The sequence below is a fragment of the Seriola lalandi genome, unplaced genomic scaffold (genome assembly GCF_002814215.2).
Source record: "Seriola lalandi dorsalis isolate HSWRI2012SDOR001 ecotype SW California unplaced genomic scaffold, Sedor1 jcf7180002054133, whole genome shotgun sequence".
Lineage (NCBI taxonomy): Eukaryota > Metazoa > Chordata > Actinopteri > Carangiformes > Carangidae > Seriola > Seriola lalandi.
The window spans coordinates 24,333-40,013 of NW_019524686.1; the positions used below are offsets into that span (position 1 = coordinate 24,333).

The 15,681-nt window shown below is 38.6% G+C and overlaps 2 protein-coding genes across 3 annotated transcripts; one reads left to right on the forward strand and one right to left on the reverse strand.

Annotated features, from left to right (window-relative positions):
* The first annotated feature begins 191 nt into the window (after positions 1-191).
* On the forward strand, positions 192-9,730 carry rcl1 (RNA terminal phosphate cyclase-like 1). The gene is made up of 9 exons (XM_023403410.2): positions 192-386; positions 847-918; positions 1,381-1,556; positions 2,381-2,455; positions 2,558-2,682; positions 3,189-3,314; positions 3,434-3,590; positions 8,245-8,348; positions 9,558-9,730. Exons 1-9 carry the CDS (start codon positions 257-259, stop codon positions 9,709-9,711), a joined length of 1,119 nt encoding a protein of 372 aa, XP_023259178.1. The 5' UTR covers positions 192-256; the 3' UTR covers positions 9,712-9,730.
* LOC111652987 (annexin A3-like) lies at positions 9,332-15,192 on the reverse strand. Of its 2 annotated transcripts, XM_023403413.2 has the most exons (15): positions 14,957-15,192; positions 14,752-14,812; positions 14,484-14,524; positions 14,324-14,371; positions 14,031-14,118; positions 13,780-13,874; positions 13,565-13,678; positions 13,288-13,378; positions 13,066-13,145; positions 12,499-12,555; positions 11,944-12,037; positions 11,159-11,254; positions 10,948-11,006; positions 10,447-10,569; positions 9,332-10,299 (listed from the first exon to the last, which is right to left on the reverse strand). In XM_023403413.2, the coding sequence occupies exons 3-15, from the start codon at positions 14,493-14,495 to the stop codon at positions 10,240-10,242; spliced, it is 1,017 nt and encodes a 338-aa protein (XP_023259181.1). In that variant the 5' UTR covers positions 14,496-14,524; positions 14,752-14,812; positions 14,957-15,192; the 3' UTR covers positions 9,332-10,239. The 2 variants fall into 2 exon arrangements, with proteins under 2 accessions (XP_023259181.1, XP_023259180.1); XM_023403412.2 differs by lacking the exon at positions 14,752-14,812 and having other exon boundaries at positions 14,957-15,191.
* Between the last annotated feature and the right edge of the window lie 489 nt (positions 15,193-15,681).

Here is a 15,681-nt window from a genome sequence, read left to right on the forward strand (position 1 = left end):
AAATATCGGTAGTTTCCCGTTTGTTTACATTTTGATCACATTTTGTGCCTTTAAGACGCAACGTTTTATTTCAACCACTCCCACTTTGTGTTCATGAATGGTAATCTGGTTCCATCTAGTGGCCAACTTCAACAATGCACCCTTTTAAAAAAACATTTATGACCCTCTTGCTCTGCCGTATCCTCGCATCTCAGCAACGTCTTCCTGGACAAACACACGTGGATTTCCACTGACGACAGTCAGAAACAACAATAACATGGCAAGTCAGGGACTCGCCTACGACGGCTGCAATTTCTTCAGACAGCGGCTAGTTTTCTCCACACTCAGCGGGAAGCGGGTTAAAATCAAGAACATAAGGTCTAAAGATAACGACCCGGGGCTCCGCGGTGAGTTGCAGCTTCACTTTGCATGTGGCGTCGCAGTTAGCTCGGCGGCTAACCAGCTAGCTGTTACGCAGTTGGGAGTGTGGTTAATCACTGGGCGTCGGACGTGAGGAATCGATAGAGTATTGGTGTAAATGTGAGATAAATGCTATCTCACGTTACTGTACTAAGTTGTGTGGTTGCTCTACATTTCAAGAGCACCGAAAAGCTCTGTTTTACATTATTTGACTCACTTATCTTGGAATATGTGAGTGAGGATTATCAGAAGTTACCATTGTAAATACAAGAATTTTCCTTCCACTTGCTTGACTCCATATGTTTTGGTACAGTTTTAAAAATAAATACAAAAATGCGTTATTTTTGCCTTAACCTAGGTGCAGACATAAAAAGTTATGGCAGACTTTGGTTTAGTTTAAATTAAAAAGTCTTCTTTTCTGTTTTCTGTCCTATTTTTCTTCTCCAGATTTTGAGGCCAGCTTCATCAGACTGTTAGACAAAGTGACCAATGGCTCCAGAATAGAGATCAACCAAACTGGTGAGTGTATACCTGCAGTGGTAGCTTTGTCGCAGACTATGCGATTTATCTAATTACTGTTTACTGTCAAAGGGTAATAATGTTCTTTATCATAATGCAGCAACAACAGACAGATAGTTCTAATGTGAATAATGGGATTTTTTAAATTGTTTTCCACGTTATTTTTTCTATTTATAATCTTATATGATGTGTCATTCTGCTTCTTTCTGCATGTTGCTTCAGCTATAGTGATGTCCATGGCTATAACTAAAACCACCCGATTTTATGTAAAGGAATCTCAGTTCACGTGTTAACTAATTGGAAAATTTACAGATATATCATTTTCTGTGGAAGCGCTCTCTGTCATTGTGGTAATAGTAATTATGTTATAATAGGACTTTAAATCTCAGTGCTATAGGGATAAAATTGCTAATAGTACATCTGTAGATTCACTCACTGGCCTCCTGTTTCTGTCCATCCAAGGTACTGTGTTATTCTACCAGCCTGGCTTGTTGTTTGGAGGTACTGTGGAGCATGACTGTAACCCGCAGCGCTCGATTGGTTACTATCTGGAAGCCCTGCTCATGCTGGCTCCATTTATGAAGAACTCTCTGAAGGCCACTCTGAGGGGAGTCACCAATGACTCAGTTGACCCGACTGTGAGGATGCACACTCATCCCTCTGATCACCTTCTAACCAATACACTGTTTCTTACCTCTGTCTTTCTGGTTTAAATCTGACTCTACTAGCTCATGATCATACTGGGTGGAGCTGAAACATGCTTCTGCATGCTATGTAAACTATGTTGTGGTTAAGTGCACAACTCCCAAATCAAAATGGACACTGCCCTCTAGTGCACACATCATTACGTGCAATTATATGCCAGTTAAGATCAACAGTGTTGCTGAGAAGAGCTGGTGTCTGTACAGTTTGCATCTTTGAAGTCATGTCACACAGCAGGTCAGGGTCATAGTCATGTTTCTCTAACAATCCAGTAGTTGGTATATTGACTTGAAAAATTGCTAAAACATCCACAACTTCTGGTTCACATTATACATTTGCAAAAGCAGATTGTTTTCCTTGTTGTGACCCACTCGAGGCCCACTACCTCTGAATGTCCCGTTTTTATCTTCAGATTCGTTTCTGCTGTCTTTGTATACATGTTTCATCTTTATAGCAATCCAGTCTCAGACTCAACATCATCCATTTTTTTGCTCTTTCCTATGAGCTGTATTGTTTCAAAGTTGATAACAAACCAGGGAGGCAATAAGAAATAGGAACTGCAGACACTAGAGTGGTATTGTCATGGAAACACCGAGCAGCATCTATGAGAAATGGTCTTTTATCAACCAATCACTTTTTTTATTATTACTTTTTATTTATTTTTTATTTTTTACATTATACTTTTGTTTTTTTGCAAGGTAGTTATGATTTTCAAACTTTTGCATATTTTAAGGGTTTAAACGCTGTCTCTCTCCTGCAGGTCGACCTGCTGAAGTCCACAGCCCTTCCTCTGATGAAGAAGTTTGGCATTGATGGAGAGGGCTTTGATCTTAAGGTGAGGCAATTTCAAATATCTTGTATTGCTGTTACTTTAAAGAAAGTTAGTTAGTTAGTTGATTTTATTTGGTCTTACTCTTCTCTGCTGCTGCTCCCTCAGGTGGTGAAGAGGGGGATGGCACCGGGTGGGGGAGGAGAGGTTGTTTTCACATGTCCTGTCCGCAGGACAATCAGGCCAGTCCAGCTGACTGACCCAGGAAAGATCAAGAGGATCAGAGGAGTGGCGTATCCTTCCCAGGCTCACACAATGGCTGTTTTTCATCTGTACACAATATTAAAGTAATACAAATAGTTATTAAAAAATAACCTTTTTCACAGCTCAGTCCACAATTATTTTCTTTTTCAATGAATGTACTTATTATTTTCATGATTAATCATTTGTTTCACATTATGTTCCAAAAGCCTAACTTGACAACTACAAATGTCCTGTTTTGTCCGACCATCAGTCCAAAGGCCAGAGATAATCAGTTTACACTTTATAATACAAAGAAAAGCAGCAAATCCTTACATCGGAGAAGCTTGAACAAGACTTTTTTTTGGCATTTTGGCATCCAGGAGACTTTCCTGGATTTGTATTAGATGCCAGGGAATTGTTTTTCTAGTTTGTGCCCTTTACAGAGGAGGAACTCATTTTTTCATCAATGAATATTGGTGAAAGTACACAGCAAGATGACAGTTTGTTTAACACTCTCAAACTCTGACTGTTGCAAGCCTTGACAGTCTAAACCCAGGTATTCGGTGCGAGTTTCTCCTCAGATGGCCAACAGGATAGTGGATTCTGCCAGAGCCATCCTCAACCAGTTCCTTCCAGACATCTACATCTACACTGACCACATGAAAGGAGCCAACTCGGGCAAGTGAGTATAACAATGTGAATTTATAAGCTAGTAAGTTTCAGCTATTTTGTGTGTTTCTGTAAGTCACACAACACGTATTCATAAAAAGACTCTTAATAAATAATTTCGGTTAACCACAGGTCTCCAGGTTTTGGTCTGACCTTGGTGGCTGAGACGCTGAATGGTTCCTTCATTAGTGCTGAGATGTCGTCCACGCCGCAGGGGCAGGGAGACCCTGTACTGCCAGAGGACCTCGGTAGGAACTGTGCCAAGCTACTTTTGGAGGAAGTACATCGGGTAAGCACAGCAAAGACTGATTTACAGCACATTAACACACGTGCCGTGTTGTGGTTTTTAAGGTTGGTCATCAAAGAAAAGATAAAATCAGATTGCCTTAGGCCTTTTTTGGATGTTTGTTTAAGTCTGTTATTTGACATACTGTATAAACCCTCTTTGATTCCACAGGTTTAGCTAGGTTGCTGTTAAAAGCTTGTTCACTGTGAACAGATGTTGACACTCATAATCAGAAATGTGTGTGAAACCATAGTTTTCATAATTTGCTCAAACAGGCTGTGTGTTCATAAACATCCCGGCTCTGTTTTCATTGAACAAGAAAGGTGTGCTTTTGATTTGCAGCGTGAAGTCTTTTTTTTTTTTTTATTGAAAAGAAGCCTACTGTGAAAATGTGCTTTGTGTTTTAGAAAGGCAGTAGACAAAATTAAACCAGTGTGGCTTTGCGAACAAAAGGCTTTGCTACATCATTGTCCACAGAGTTTTTGGTTTCAGTTGCTCTAATACTGCAGGCAACTGAAGCCTCTTTCATCAACTGAGCTACAAAGCAACAGCCTCTCATCCAACACGTCTGATACTGGTTTACAGAATAGATCCACATGCACACGATTCTCACAATGTATTATTAAATACTTTCAGAGGGATTTTTTTTTCTTAGTCAATTTCATGCTCAAGCCAAATTTTCCAGCAAGTATGACAGTGAAACTTTATATGTAACCCCTTGTACTGCAGTGATTTTCCACAGTGAAGAATGAAGTGTTATGATATGATGCTAAAGTTTAACTTCCTCAAAAATCAAATTTTGTTTGGTTACTGTGCTGGAAAATCTCCATTATCACTGGAAGTTGATATCAGGACTTAGTTAACTTGCACGCAACAGCTGGAGGATCGGTTTGCAGGTCACTGTCGGATTCAAAATTCTTGGGGAATACCTGACATACACAGACAAGACACATTACAAACCCAGCATGCAACAATGACTTTCACTGCCCTTGTTTACCAGCGTTCTTGGGTAATGACCATCAATCCAAGTCTGGAATTCAAGTGAGAAACTGTTTGTGGTCAGACCCACAATGTAGAAAGCAACTACAGGGTATTTCCATTCTAAATCAGTCATTTTTTTTAGCTCCATTAAGATGGATGCTGTAGCCTGCTTGATGAAGCGGTCACATAAGTGTGTCTGTGTGTTGGAAAAGTGTGTATAGGCATTTTCTGCGCCATTAAGTCTAAAAGGACAGAGTTTAATCTATATTGTTTTATGTTGAGAAACTGAAGATAACAATGAAGTGCATAAAATAGAGCATGGTTACTCTTCTCATCTTTGCTGACTGTCCACAGCATATGGACCAAAGCGGTTCAATTTCTCTTATTTATTATGATTTAACATGTGTGTATATATATATATATAATTTTAAGTCAGTAAAATTGGAAAAAAAAAGAAAAACCTCTGCAGCTGAAGAGACCAGTTTTAGTAACAGGGCTACATTTCATCAGTTCCTGTTTTTCTACCACACAGTTACCACGGGTTCGTTAATATGTTACTTTGGTTGGTGGCTCTCTACCTTTTCCCTTTTTTAACTTTCTTGAAACATCCAAGTCAACAAAACTAGCAAAGAATGCCCACTTACTTACTTATTGTATTAATTCTACACTATTGAATTATTTGTAATAAATATGCTGTGTGAGTCTACTCTGAAGTCACAGATAGACCTCCCAGAGGTCAAATGTCAGTGACTGTTTTATTACAGAAGTATTTTAATTGATTCGGTGACATGTCAGCTGAATAGTGTTTGCTCAGCTACAGAAAAAAAAACTCTCACAAAGGCACATTTTATGTATCAGTATCTTTCTACTCATGTAGTGTGTCCCCAACTGTGACTTACAATAGTAGCTGTAAGACAAAGGGACATGGTTGTTACTATAAACATATACACACACAAAGAATCTGCCATAGTCACACAGGAAAAAGAGCCCACTTCATCAGAATATATACAATTAGATCCAGTGACTCTGTGACTTCAGTTTGGCTCCACATGGCTCTGCCTCACACCCCTCTCTCATAGGAGCCATGTGAGTCCAGTTAGCTGGTCAGGGTAGTGCTGATTAACTCTGAAAGAGGAATATTGTTGGATGCATCTTCTTAACTCCAAGCGACAGAGTGGGGAGCTGATGTTTCTGTGTAGCAGACTTCGAGGATGGTGGATTAATAATCCGTCAATTTTAAACATTTTTGTCCCTTTTTTCATAAAGCCACAGCTGCTGGCAGAACAGGTAGATTCACCGTGTTGGAACAGCTTTTGAATAACTGCTGATTTTAACACCTAACTGCAGTAGGAGGGCAGGGTGAGTGCTACAGCTGAGAAGAGGAGAGAAAGGATAACACCGGAGTAAAATGGATGTGATTCTCCTGCTGGGATTGTTAATTTAAAAAAAAAAAAAAAAAAAAAAAAATCACAGTAGTGGTTAAACAATGAGGCTGAAGACATTGAATATTCAAGGCAATGGTTCAGTCATTGTTTACCCAGGTATTGATTATAGTTTGATTATTATTTACTATTTTTTTTAATCGACGAATTGTCATTTGGGGTTCTCGCTAAATTCAGAACATCTCAGGTTGTTGTTGTTGAAGGGTTCTGAATTGGCCTGAAATCAGTTCTCAGGAAAGAAGCGTGGCCTTGACTGACCACATTGTTCACAGTTAAGCTAACAAATACAAAACATGTTGTTATCCACTCAATGTAGTGTTTTACCTGTTTAGGTCGAATCAGTCTGTAAATTTGACACGAGATTGCGTCACAGTAGAACTCGCTTGACTGTGTCTGCGCCCACGTTTTCTTTATTTGACTGTTGGGAAAGGGGGTTGTGATTTACTCGAAGGATTTAAGGGACTTTTCCATAAGGTCTCGTGGCTGGTTAGTGGCCGCTTGCCTCTTGCCTCTTGGGGCATCTTAACTGTGTGATGCTTCCTTTAGAAGGCAGAGCCTGAAACCAGCTGTCGGAAATGGTGTTGAGGCATTATTTTTTTTTTATAGTTTGAAATGCATAATATGTTCTGGAAAAGCTGAAGTAGTTTAAACTTGTGTAGTCCAGATCAGCAACACAACAAGGTAAGGTGCTCGGGCACAACACTTTTCTCAGTAGCCAAACTTCTCTGCTCTCCAAGTTGTGGACAATGTTCGAGGGAATTTACTGAAGTTTAATCCAAGTTTCTTCCTTTTAAAGAGCACTGTCGAGTTTTTACTGGAGGCAAAAAGCATGCTTTGTTTGGTAAAATGTCTTGTGTGAGTTGTTACAAATATGAATAACTGACTTCAGGCAGACAGTTGGAAGCTTACTGTGAAAACATTTGTGACATGAAAGTAATAACCATTAAGAAGATAAAAACTTCTGTTAGAATATGGAAAATTAATTAGTCATAGTTATTCTTCAGACTTTTTTAATGGAGCAAAATTTGTTGTGATGAAGTTGCCGTTCTCCATAAGGGCACATAATTAAAGTCATGAAGTATTTGAATTAATTTTGACCAAGTCTAATAAATCTCAACCACCTGTGGAAGGAATGTAGTTAACAAAATCTCCTCCTCATCAACAATAAAAACAATGTCACCACATTTTTGCCATGTGGTCGCAGTGATATGATTATGTAATTGAATCATATTCCTGCTGACAAGCTGTCACGATGCCAAAATACTGGATGACTGGGCCACATGCTTATTTAGTTAGAATGGAGACACAGTAGGATATAAGACAGTGATCCTGTGTAGCTGCAGTCAAGCTGTTACACATTTGTATATCAGGTTAGTGCAGGACATGAAATGGTAAATGTCTTGCTGACAGTGGACAGCCATTTTAAAGTTCTTTCATTTTATAAAATGCTCTTGGGTGTGTCCAGTTTTGCTTAAGCCTCTTCATACTGGCTGGGGAATAGCACATAACTGTTATCGAGTAATCACGATGGCATGTGATCACTTGGATACAGAGAGTGGATCCTCTGTCCTCTAAATATCTCATATGTGAAGGAAAAGGGGTAAATTGGGTAAAGGGTTATGATCAGAGGTCAGGTCAGAGGGGGCAGGAAAATGCAGCACTCTATGGGGGAAAAAAAGGAGAGGAATGTTTTCGGTAACCGCTGCTAGGATATATGAAGAAAGAACTGTGTTTGTAGAATGTGTCATGTGAGTAGAAACGAAGAAATGTCACAGTAGCAACTTATAGCCAAAACCACCCACTGTCATTAAGAAAAGCTGATGAAATAAAAATGGTGTACTTTAAATTAAAATGCACAGGTGAATTCAAAAATGAAAAATAAAGGTAAAATCTTCCAGCCCGATTTTTAAAAAATTGAAAACGTATGCGCTTCAAGATGTCTGTTTTGAAGCATTGAACATAAGTCTTTCTTTAACTTGGATCCAAATAGTTTTTAGTTCTGTGTTTGTGTAAAAGACACTATCAGCCTAAATCTTCTGAAAAAAATCTTAACCCACAAATGACCTCATGGATTCCCACTATGTTTTTCACATAGCTATCAGTGTTGGACCTGAGATAATCAATCCCTCTGTCAAGGGGTTGCCGAGTTCTTTCTAAACATCTCCACCTCTATGACGTATTTCTCTGTTGTTTTTGTTGCTGAAACTCATCCCCCTCCTCTTTCCCTGTTTTAGGGCGGCTGCGTGGATTCATCCAATCAGAGCTTGGCATTGCTCTTGATGACTCTTGGCCAACAGGATGTGTCGAAGGTTCTGCTCGGACCCCTCTCCCCATATACGTAAGCTATTTTCCCCATGAACTTTACAAACAGACCCATGGTCTATTCATAAGTTAATATACACTGTCTCCAAATGTAGAACACACTGGACCTTACATTTAGTTATTCTTCTACTAGTGCTTACTTGGCAAGAGACAATAATCCAAAGTTCTTGACCCACTGTTGGGCACAAAATACTGAACAAATAAACAACATGATTTTCACTGGAAAAATACAAGGACTTTTTAAGAGAACTAATTTTCACTTAAATCTGATTTCCCAGAGTAAACAAGCTTTTGTCATAGACACATCTCAAAAAGTTAAAAGAAAATGCAAATGAGCTGCTGATTATGTGCCAGAATTATTCTAATTAAATAGAATTTTTTTTTCTCAAATGATAAATAACAAGCCAAATCAAATTCAGTCAGCTTTTGATCTCTATTTTTTATCCTTTTCAAATTTTCCCACATGCTTTTGAACACTTGCATTATCACAGTGCTTTGCCAGCCGTTTCACACGGTCATTTACATGGTCAGTGTCTGTTCACTCAGAGGTGCTAGTAAATAAATCGTTTCAAATGTCAAAGGGTAAAGGAGACAAATAAAAACAGATGAACTCAAAGCTGATTTTCAGACATCACTCGTCACCATAAACGAGGAGAGAACTATGAACTGTCCATTTTCAGTTATCATGGTACCGGTGCTGTGTCCCTCTCAAGTACAGTACTATGATAACTGAAGATTGGCAGTGCCATCACAATACATTCTTCCCTTTACTCAGGTAATGCTAATGAAATGTTACCTCATTGATGTGCATCTATTGTTTGTATAAAATTCAGTTTAAATGTATGCATTTTTTTGTCTCTGTTTCTGTAAATTGTCTTTTCCATATAAGTGTTTGACATCGTAGCTTTAAGAATTTAATGTAATGTGCATTAGAGGCAAAACATGGGACTCATGACCTTTTAACTTTACTGAAGCAGACAGCATGACGCAGAGCCAGAGCACTGTTCTAGGAAGTTAGTTTGTATTATTTATTAACATTTGGAATATATTTTATCCAACACAGGGTGAACGCCTCTCCTTTGGGATTATAAAGTGTAAAATCATGGCTATGTCGTAAGCAATAAAGCATAAAAATTAAACTGAAGTTTCATCCCCCATTTCTCTTACTAACTTTCTCCTGTCCTCTCTCTCCCTCCTCTACCCATCTGTCTTTCTGTCTCTCCAGGATCGAGTTCCTGAGACACATTAGAGATTTCTTCCAGATCATGTTCAAGATCGAGGTCCAGAAGCCTTTAGAAGACGAAAGGAAAGGGGGTGACAAGGTCCTGATGACCTGTGTAGGAGTCGGTTACAGCAACATAAACAAAGGTCTAAAATAAAAAAGTATTTTTATATAAATGGCATGGTGTTGTCTCGTATCTCTTTGCTCACTCACATCCAATAGTAGCACATGGCATTCTTATGTGTTTTTAAATGTTAAAGTTATGACATTGGTTATCTGTGTGTATGTTGCCAACTTTAACGCTTTTTGTGTTACAATATACCATAAGATAATACTGAAGTTAGACATTAGCAGTTATATCAGTCACATGGAATATAAACGACTTCATATGCATGAATTTCAGCTACTGTTTAAGTGTTGGTGTTTGAATCATCCAGTCTACACGGAACAGTAGTGAAAACATTAACGTCTAGTTGCACATTATTGGAATTCCACATTAAAAAGCATTTTGAAATGGTTAGTTCCAGTCATTGTCCGGGCTAAGCTCAGGCAAGTGTATTGGTATGAATCTAATGAAAAGGTAAGTGACTGGTCATCATTATCATTAGATGCAGCTCTTCTCGTCTACTTTTTGATAAAGCTGCAATTTACACCATATGTTTCACATCACAAGAAATGGGAGGAGTTAGTCGTCTTGGCCACAGAGATGTTTGAGGGTGTTGCCATAACTGCCCGAAACTTCAGACTGCAGAAACAAAAACAGGAAATCGTGTTTAGGACATGTAAACATAATTCTTGGCCAATGTCTAAAACAAGACACTGATATTTCACCACTGCTGAACATTTATATTCATATGTTGAGATTTTTTTTGGGTGTACAGTATGTACTGACCTCTAACTGGGAGTAGAGGGAACATCCAAACAGCTTCTTGTACTCGGCTCTTATGTCCAACAAATCAATCTCTGAGCGACTGACGAGTATCCTGGTCAGAGAGGACTCTGTGGTCCCTAAACCCTGGACAAAGCAGCATAACGAATTTTGGGATCAAACAGTTGTAAATAGGTTCTTGACAGATCAAATGAAGAAGCAGTATCTACTTTCTCAGTAATGACTTCTATTATTTGTTCACTTCAAATGTAATATCCTGTAGTATGAAATAACGGCTGCCTCTGTGTCTGCATAGCTTTACATTTCTGTTATCTGCTGCTTTAGCACCTGTTGACACATTTCAACCAATGTTGCACATTTTGACAAAGCAGCAGCAATACAACAGTGGCTTAACATTCCTTTCCACACCACTAGTGAGCAATGCAATTGTCTACTGTGGATAAAAAGGGCACACACAGCCACCAAACAATATGTGGATTTCGATGGGACATTTGCACAGTTTACCTTCATGCTCTTGAAAAGCCTCTCGGCGAGGTATGCAGGAACGCTCTTCACACATTTAACTAGACAGAAAAATAAGTTAACAGATGAAAAACGTTTTTTATGATAACTTCTGTGCAGTGATTTACTTATCCCACGTGAGAATAAAGATACAACACAATAAAAATGGACCAGTGTTCATTGGTATAGTGATAAATAGGCACATTTTTCTCACCGACAGCCACCAGTAGCTTCTCCAGGTTTCCAGACATCTCACTCTCAATGCTCTCCTGCAGAGTCTTCTTGCTAATGTTCTTGTACTCAACCAGAGCTGCCAAAATATAACAGAGATTTCGATACAACTTTTTTTTTTCCTGTTGCTGTTTAACAGATTTCTCTTATGATTTTTATTTATTTTTTCACCACAGTGGCTGCTCTAGAAATACCAGTGAAAAAGTAGTGGATCTAGAAATAGCAATGTCGGTCTGTTGGTCAGTCCATCACTTTGGTCAAGACTGAAATATCTCAACTGTTGGATGAATTGACATGACATTTTTTTTTACAGATATTCATGGGTCCCAGAGGGTGAATCATAATCACTCCTAACTTTGCCTCTAGTGCCACCATGAGGTGAACATTTTTGAATTTTTGACTTAGTGAAATGTCCATGGTGCCCTGGGGATGAATCCAAATGAATAACTAATGCTTTTCATCTAGCATCTAGATTTATTTTTAACTAATGACATTTCCCTTCACCTCAGCCTTGTGTTTTGTGCTAACTAGCTAAGCTTAACATTAAAACATGCTAAACTAAGATGGTTAAGATGGTAGACATAGCTGCTTGCATTAGCATTGTCATTGAGCGCATGTTAGCATAATGACATTAGCATTTAGCTCAATGGACCATTGTTCCAAAGTACAGCCACACAGAGTACACGAGCATGGTTGTAGACTCTTAATTTTGTTTTGTTTTTTATTAGATTTGCATCTATTAAGAAAATATGTAACGGGTGCACTCACTCTGTCGAAGCTGGGGAATACTCCTGTGGCACAGGATGTCAATAAACTTGTCCTCATCAGTACCCCACTTCTTCTCCCCTGCTTCATACAGCGCCTGGGTAGAATGAAAATGAGTGTGAGCATATATAGCTTTACACTTTAAGTCCAATTGTTCTGTCAGTGGAAAGTTCAGAGAAACTGCATGACGTCATTCAAAGGATTTTAGCATGGGAACAGCGAGCAGGTTCAGACTTGCATCACATAAGCAAGTAAGGTGTGTTAACTGATGTGAGTGGTGCCTTCGAGCCCACTGAATATGAGGTCAAGCTAAAAATATCACACTAGAAAGTGAAGACGTGTCTGACACAGTTGACTAAAATCTACAGTGGTTTTAATGCCACTGCTCTGATTTCTTTGCATCCATACAACCTCATTCAAACTACCACATGCTCACTACATTAGCTTGCTTCATTACATGGGCTTCGTGGCTGCAGTGAGCAACACTGAAAAACCCAGAAAGAGATGGGAAAACAAGGGTTGATTACATGATGAATGATTTAAATGTAGCGAACGTACCTTAGCATCTGCTTTAGCTTTGGCAGTATCCACATTGGTGCTCTCGTCTCTCTTTCCCTGTGAGGATGAACGCAAGAAAACAGAATAAATTCAATAAATTTGTCCTTTGCTCAGAAATCCATTTAAGTGGTAAGCCTTTTTGAATTGAATTTTTAATATCCTTGTCACAATTCAACATCTAAGTAAATATTGTTTTTCACGTTATAGCAGAGCTTTCCAAAGATTAACAGATCTTGTAGAAAACAATTAAAGCCTCTTACTGAAGACTGATTGTATTATTGTGTCAACTGCGTTTTGTCTTACATAATAAAATGAGTTTTATCTGAAGTTCTAGATAAGAAATATGAAACTTATTTTTAATATAAGGCTTTTTGTTACGTAGATTCTTTATTTATGAAGAAAAAAGAAAATGTAGGTTAATTTTTTTTTTTCCATGACATTTTTTGAGACATGATAGGAATGTAGCTGCTGTCTGGCTATAATAAATTTATAGCTTTGGGTCTGATTCTCATTTGCTGGAAATACCTTCTGATAGCACATCACTGCTTTAATTTTAATATGCAGTACCTCAGCCAAGGTGAGCAGTGCTTTGCCATAATCTCCAGACACCTCTGACTGCAGATCATGAATCAGCGACCTCCCCGTTTCTTGAATGAAACAGCACAAAATTATGTTTTTCAAAATAACACATAACACATAACATCATGAACTTCTGCCAGCTGTTTCATAATAATTTGAGTTACTATGTGATCTGCGCAATTAAAAAACCATTGGGTAGACGATACAAACCTGCCAGGTATGTCTCAGATATGGCGTTTATCTGTCTGTTGGATCTCGAGGCAAAGATTTCTGTCAGCGTACTCTCTGTGGTCCCTGCACCCTGTATGTGATGCACACAAAATGTGATATATGCAAGCAAATGATGACAAAAATATTAATGATAATAGAGTTCTTACAGTACAATGCAGATGTAGTAAAATTTCACGAATCCAAAAAAATCTCAAGCAAATTAAGTCTGTTTAGATAAATTACATCATGCAGCACTGAGCTGGACACACAATCTCACCTTGATGGCTTTGATGACTTCATGACAGTCGTAGACAGCAGGAGGTGTTACCAAGGCTACTAACAAGTCTTCAAAGTCTCCATGGGTGTCACCCTCCAGGTCAGCTACTAATTTCTGATGGAGGAAGGTAATAACAACAACACATGTTGTACTCCAGCTCTCTTTTTTTCTTTGTCCCACAATTAATATCTGAAAATAAATATGCAGTGATGTACCCTTCCTGTGCCCTTCTCATAGGCCTTGGCAATAAGCTGACGCTGAGCATTACTTCTTTGGGTCAACACTTCAATCAGTGTTTTTTCTGTTGTACCTATAAAGAAGAGGACAACACAAAACAGGCTTACCACTCACACTGCACTTGGAAAGTTTTACAACCTTTCATAAAAGATGAAGTTTGTTCCACAAACTGACAAGTGCTTTACATGTTTCTCTGATATAGGCTGATAATGGTTACTCATTAGCTTACCAAGGCCCTCCATGGCCTTCCTTAGTGCGGCCACATCTTCTTCCACTTTGAAGTTTGCCTTGTCCTTTATAGTTCCTCTTGCACTGGACTGATAAACACACAGCACATGCTCACATTGAAAAATGATCACCCAGTAACCATGCCGTTATGTATATCTTATATTCTGAGCTGTCCAATTTGTCACTATCCATTCAAGCATTAGCAAACTGTATGATAATAGTCATAACCAACATTATCATCATCTCCATGAACAGGCCCTGCACATGAAAAAGGTAAGGGTATGTTGAACTTACAGTCACAGTCAATGAGGAGGGAGAGTCTAAGAGCAGGTCCAAGTCATCCTATAATAGGAGCCAACAAACATGCTTACATTATTACCTGTAATTTTCTCTTATATTAGGGCTAACCTCTAATCTAAATCATATCATTCACAGATTGTCTACAACTACTTACCCAAACAGACATTGTTGTGTTTGTAGAGAAACAGTCTTAATCTAGGACGAAGAAAAATCATATAGGATTAATATCTTCATATCACTGCGCAGTGATAGAATTTATTTCTTCACTTATGACTGATTGTCTTTGCTGTCTGCACATTTCTCTTCAACTTCATCCTTTGACTTTCACCGTCAGTGCTATTGGTTTGAACCACCTCGAGTAACATAAACAAATACGATGGATTATTCTTCTAAATGTCTGCGTGTAACTCCACAGTAACTACCCGGATTTGACTGTTAAAAGGTTGGGTCATCCAACGTAGTCTAGTGGACACTTGAACAGAGCTGCAGAAAAATCAAACCCATAACATTTTAATCTCGATCGCTGCAATGTGAAATACAGTTTTGCTGAACAGCAAAGCGTTAAACGAAAAAAAAAAATAATCAGGGTAAAGTCAAAATATTGTTTTTTTTCGTCTTTCGTCTTACCTATGTGAGAGGAGAGGTTTGATGTCAAGGGAGGAATTCACAGTATGTCAAAATCGCCACACCTTTCAGAGAAGTTCAGAACGCAACGCCCATTATAAACTGTAGGAAGTTGAATCATGGAGACGTCTCATATAAACTCCTCCTCGTGTGTACACAGTAACAGTGCTGCCGTGTCACCGATCTTATGCAGACACTCACTGGGATTTATACTACCTCCTCTATGTCGTTTGACTGGTTTGTGCAACAATCTATCCACGCCACGACAGAGTAACATCATCTGCTGCATAGCGTTGCTTAAACAGACTTTTGACTTGAACACAGCATTGTAGCGTCCGAGCAGCGATTAGGTTTCAGGAACAACCCATGCAAAGTAGTGGGTCTAATGTCAGTGTTTGCTCTCAGGGCAGGGGCAGAAAAGTATGAGTCAGAGAGAAGAAGGAAATGAAGAAACAGGAAAGAATATTTGTTTTAAGTCGGACTTATCTCTTCATTTCATCACAGTCTTTTCCTTTGGCAGAGCTAAACCAAGCCATAGTTAATTTAAATATATTATAGATAGATACTTCATTTATCACCTAGGGGAAATTCAGGTGTCCAGCAGCTCACTAGTAGTTGTAATAATAATAATAATAATAATAATAATAATAATAATAGTAATAAAATTAGTCTAGTTCCTTTGCCTGAGGTGTTATACAGCCTGGTGGCAGTAGGGACAAAGGATCTCC

Excerpts from the sequence above, each read along its gene's own strand:
- rcl1 (XM_023403410.2), top strand. The coding sequence starts at position 257 with ATGGCAAGTCAGGGACTCGCCTACGACGGCTGCAATTTCTTCAGACAG. Across the intron at positions 387-846 it reads TAACGACCCGGGGCTCCGCG|ATTTTGAGGCCAGCTTCATC; the intron begins GTGAGTTGCAGC and ends TTTCTTCTCCAG. Across the intron at positions 3,591-8,244 it reads TTTTGGAGGAAGTACATCGG|GGCGGCTGCGTGGATTCATC; the intron begins GTAAGCACAGCA and ends TCCCTGTTTTAG.
- LOC111652987 (XM_023403413.2), bottom strand. Across the intron at positions 13,679-13,779 it reads ATGAGAAGGGCACAGGAAGG|AAATTAGTAGCTGACCTGGA; the intron begins GTACATCACTGC and ends TTCCTCCATCAG. Across the intron at positions 10,570-10,947 it reads GGCTTTTCAAGAGCATGAAG|GGTTTAGGGACCACAGAGTC; the intron begins GTAAACTGTGCA and ends TGCTTTGTCCAG.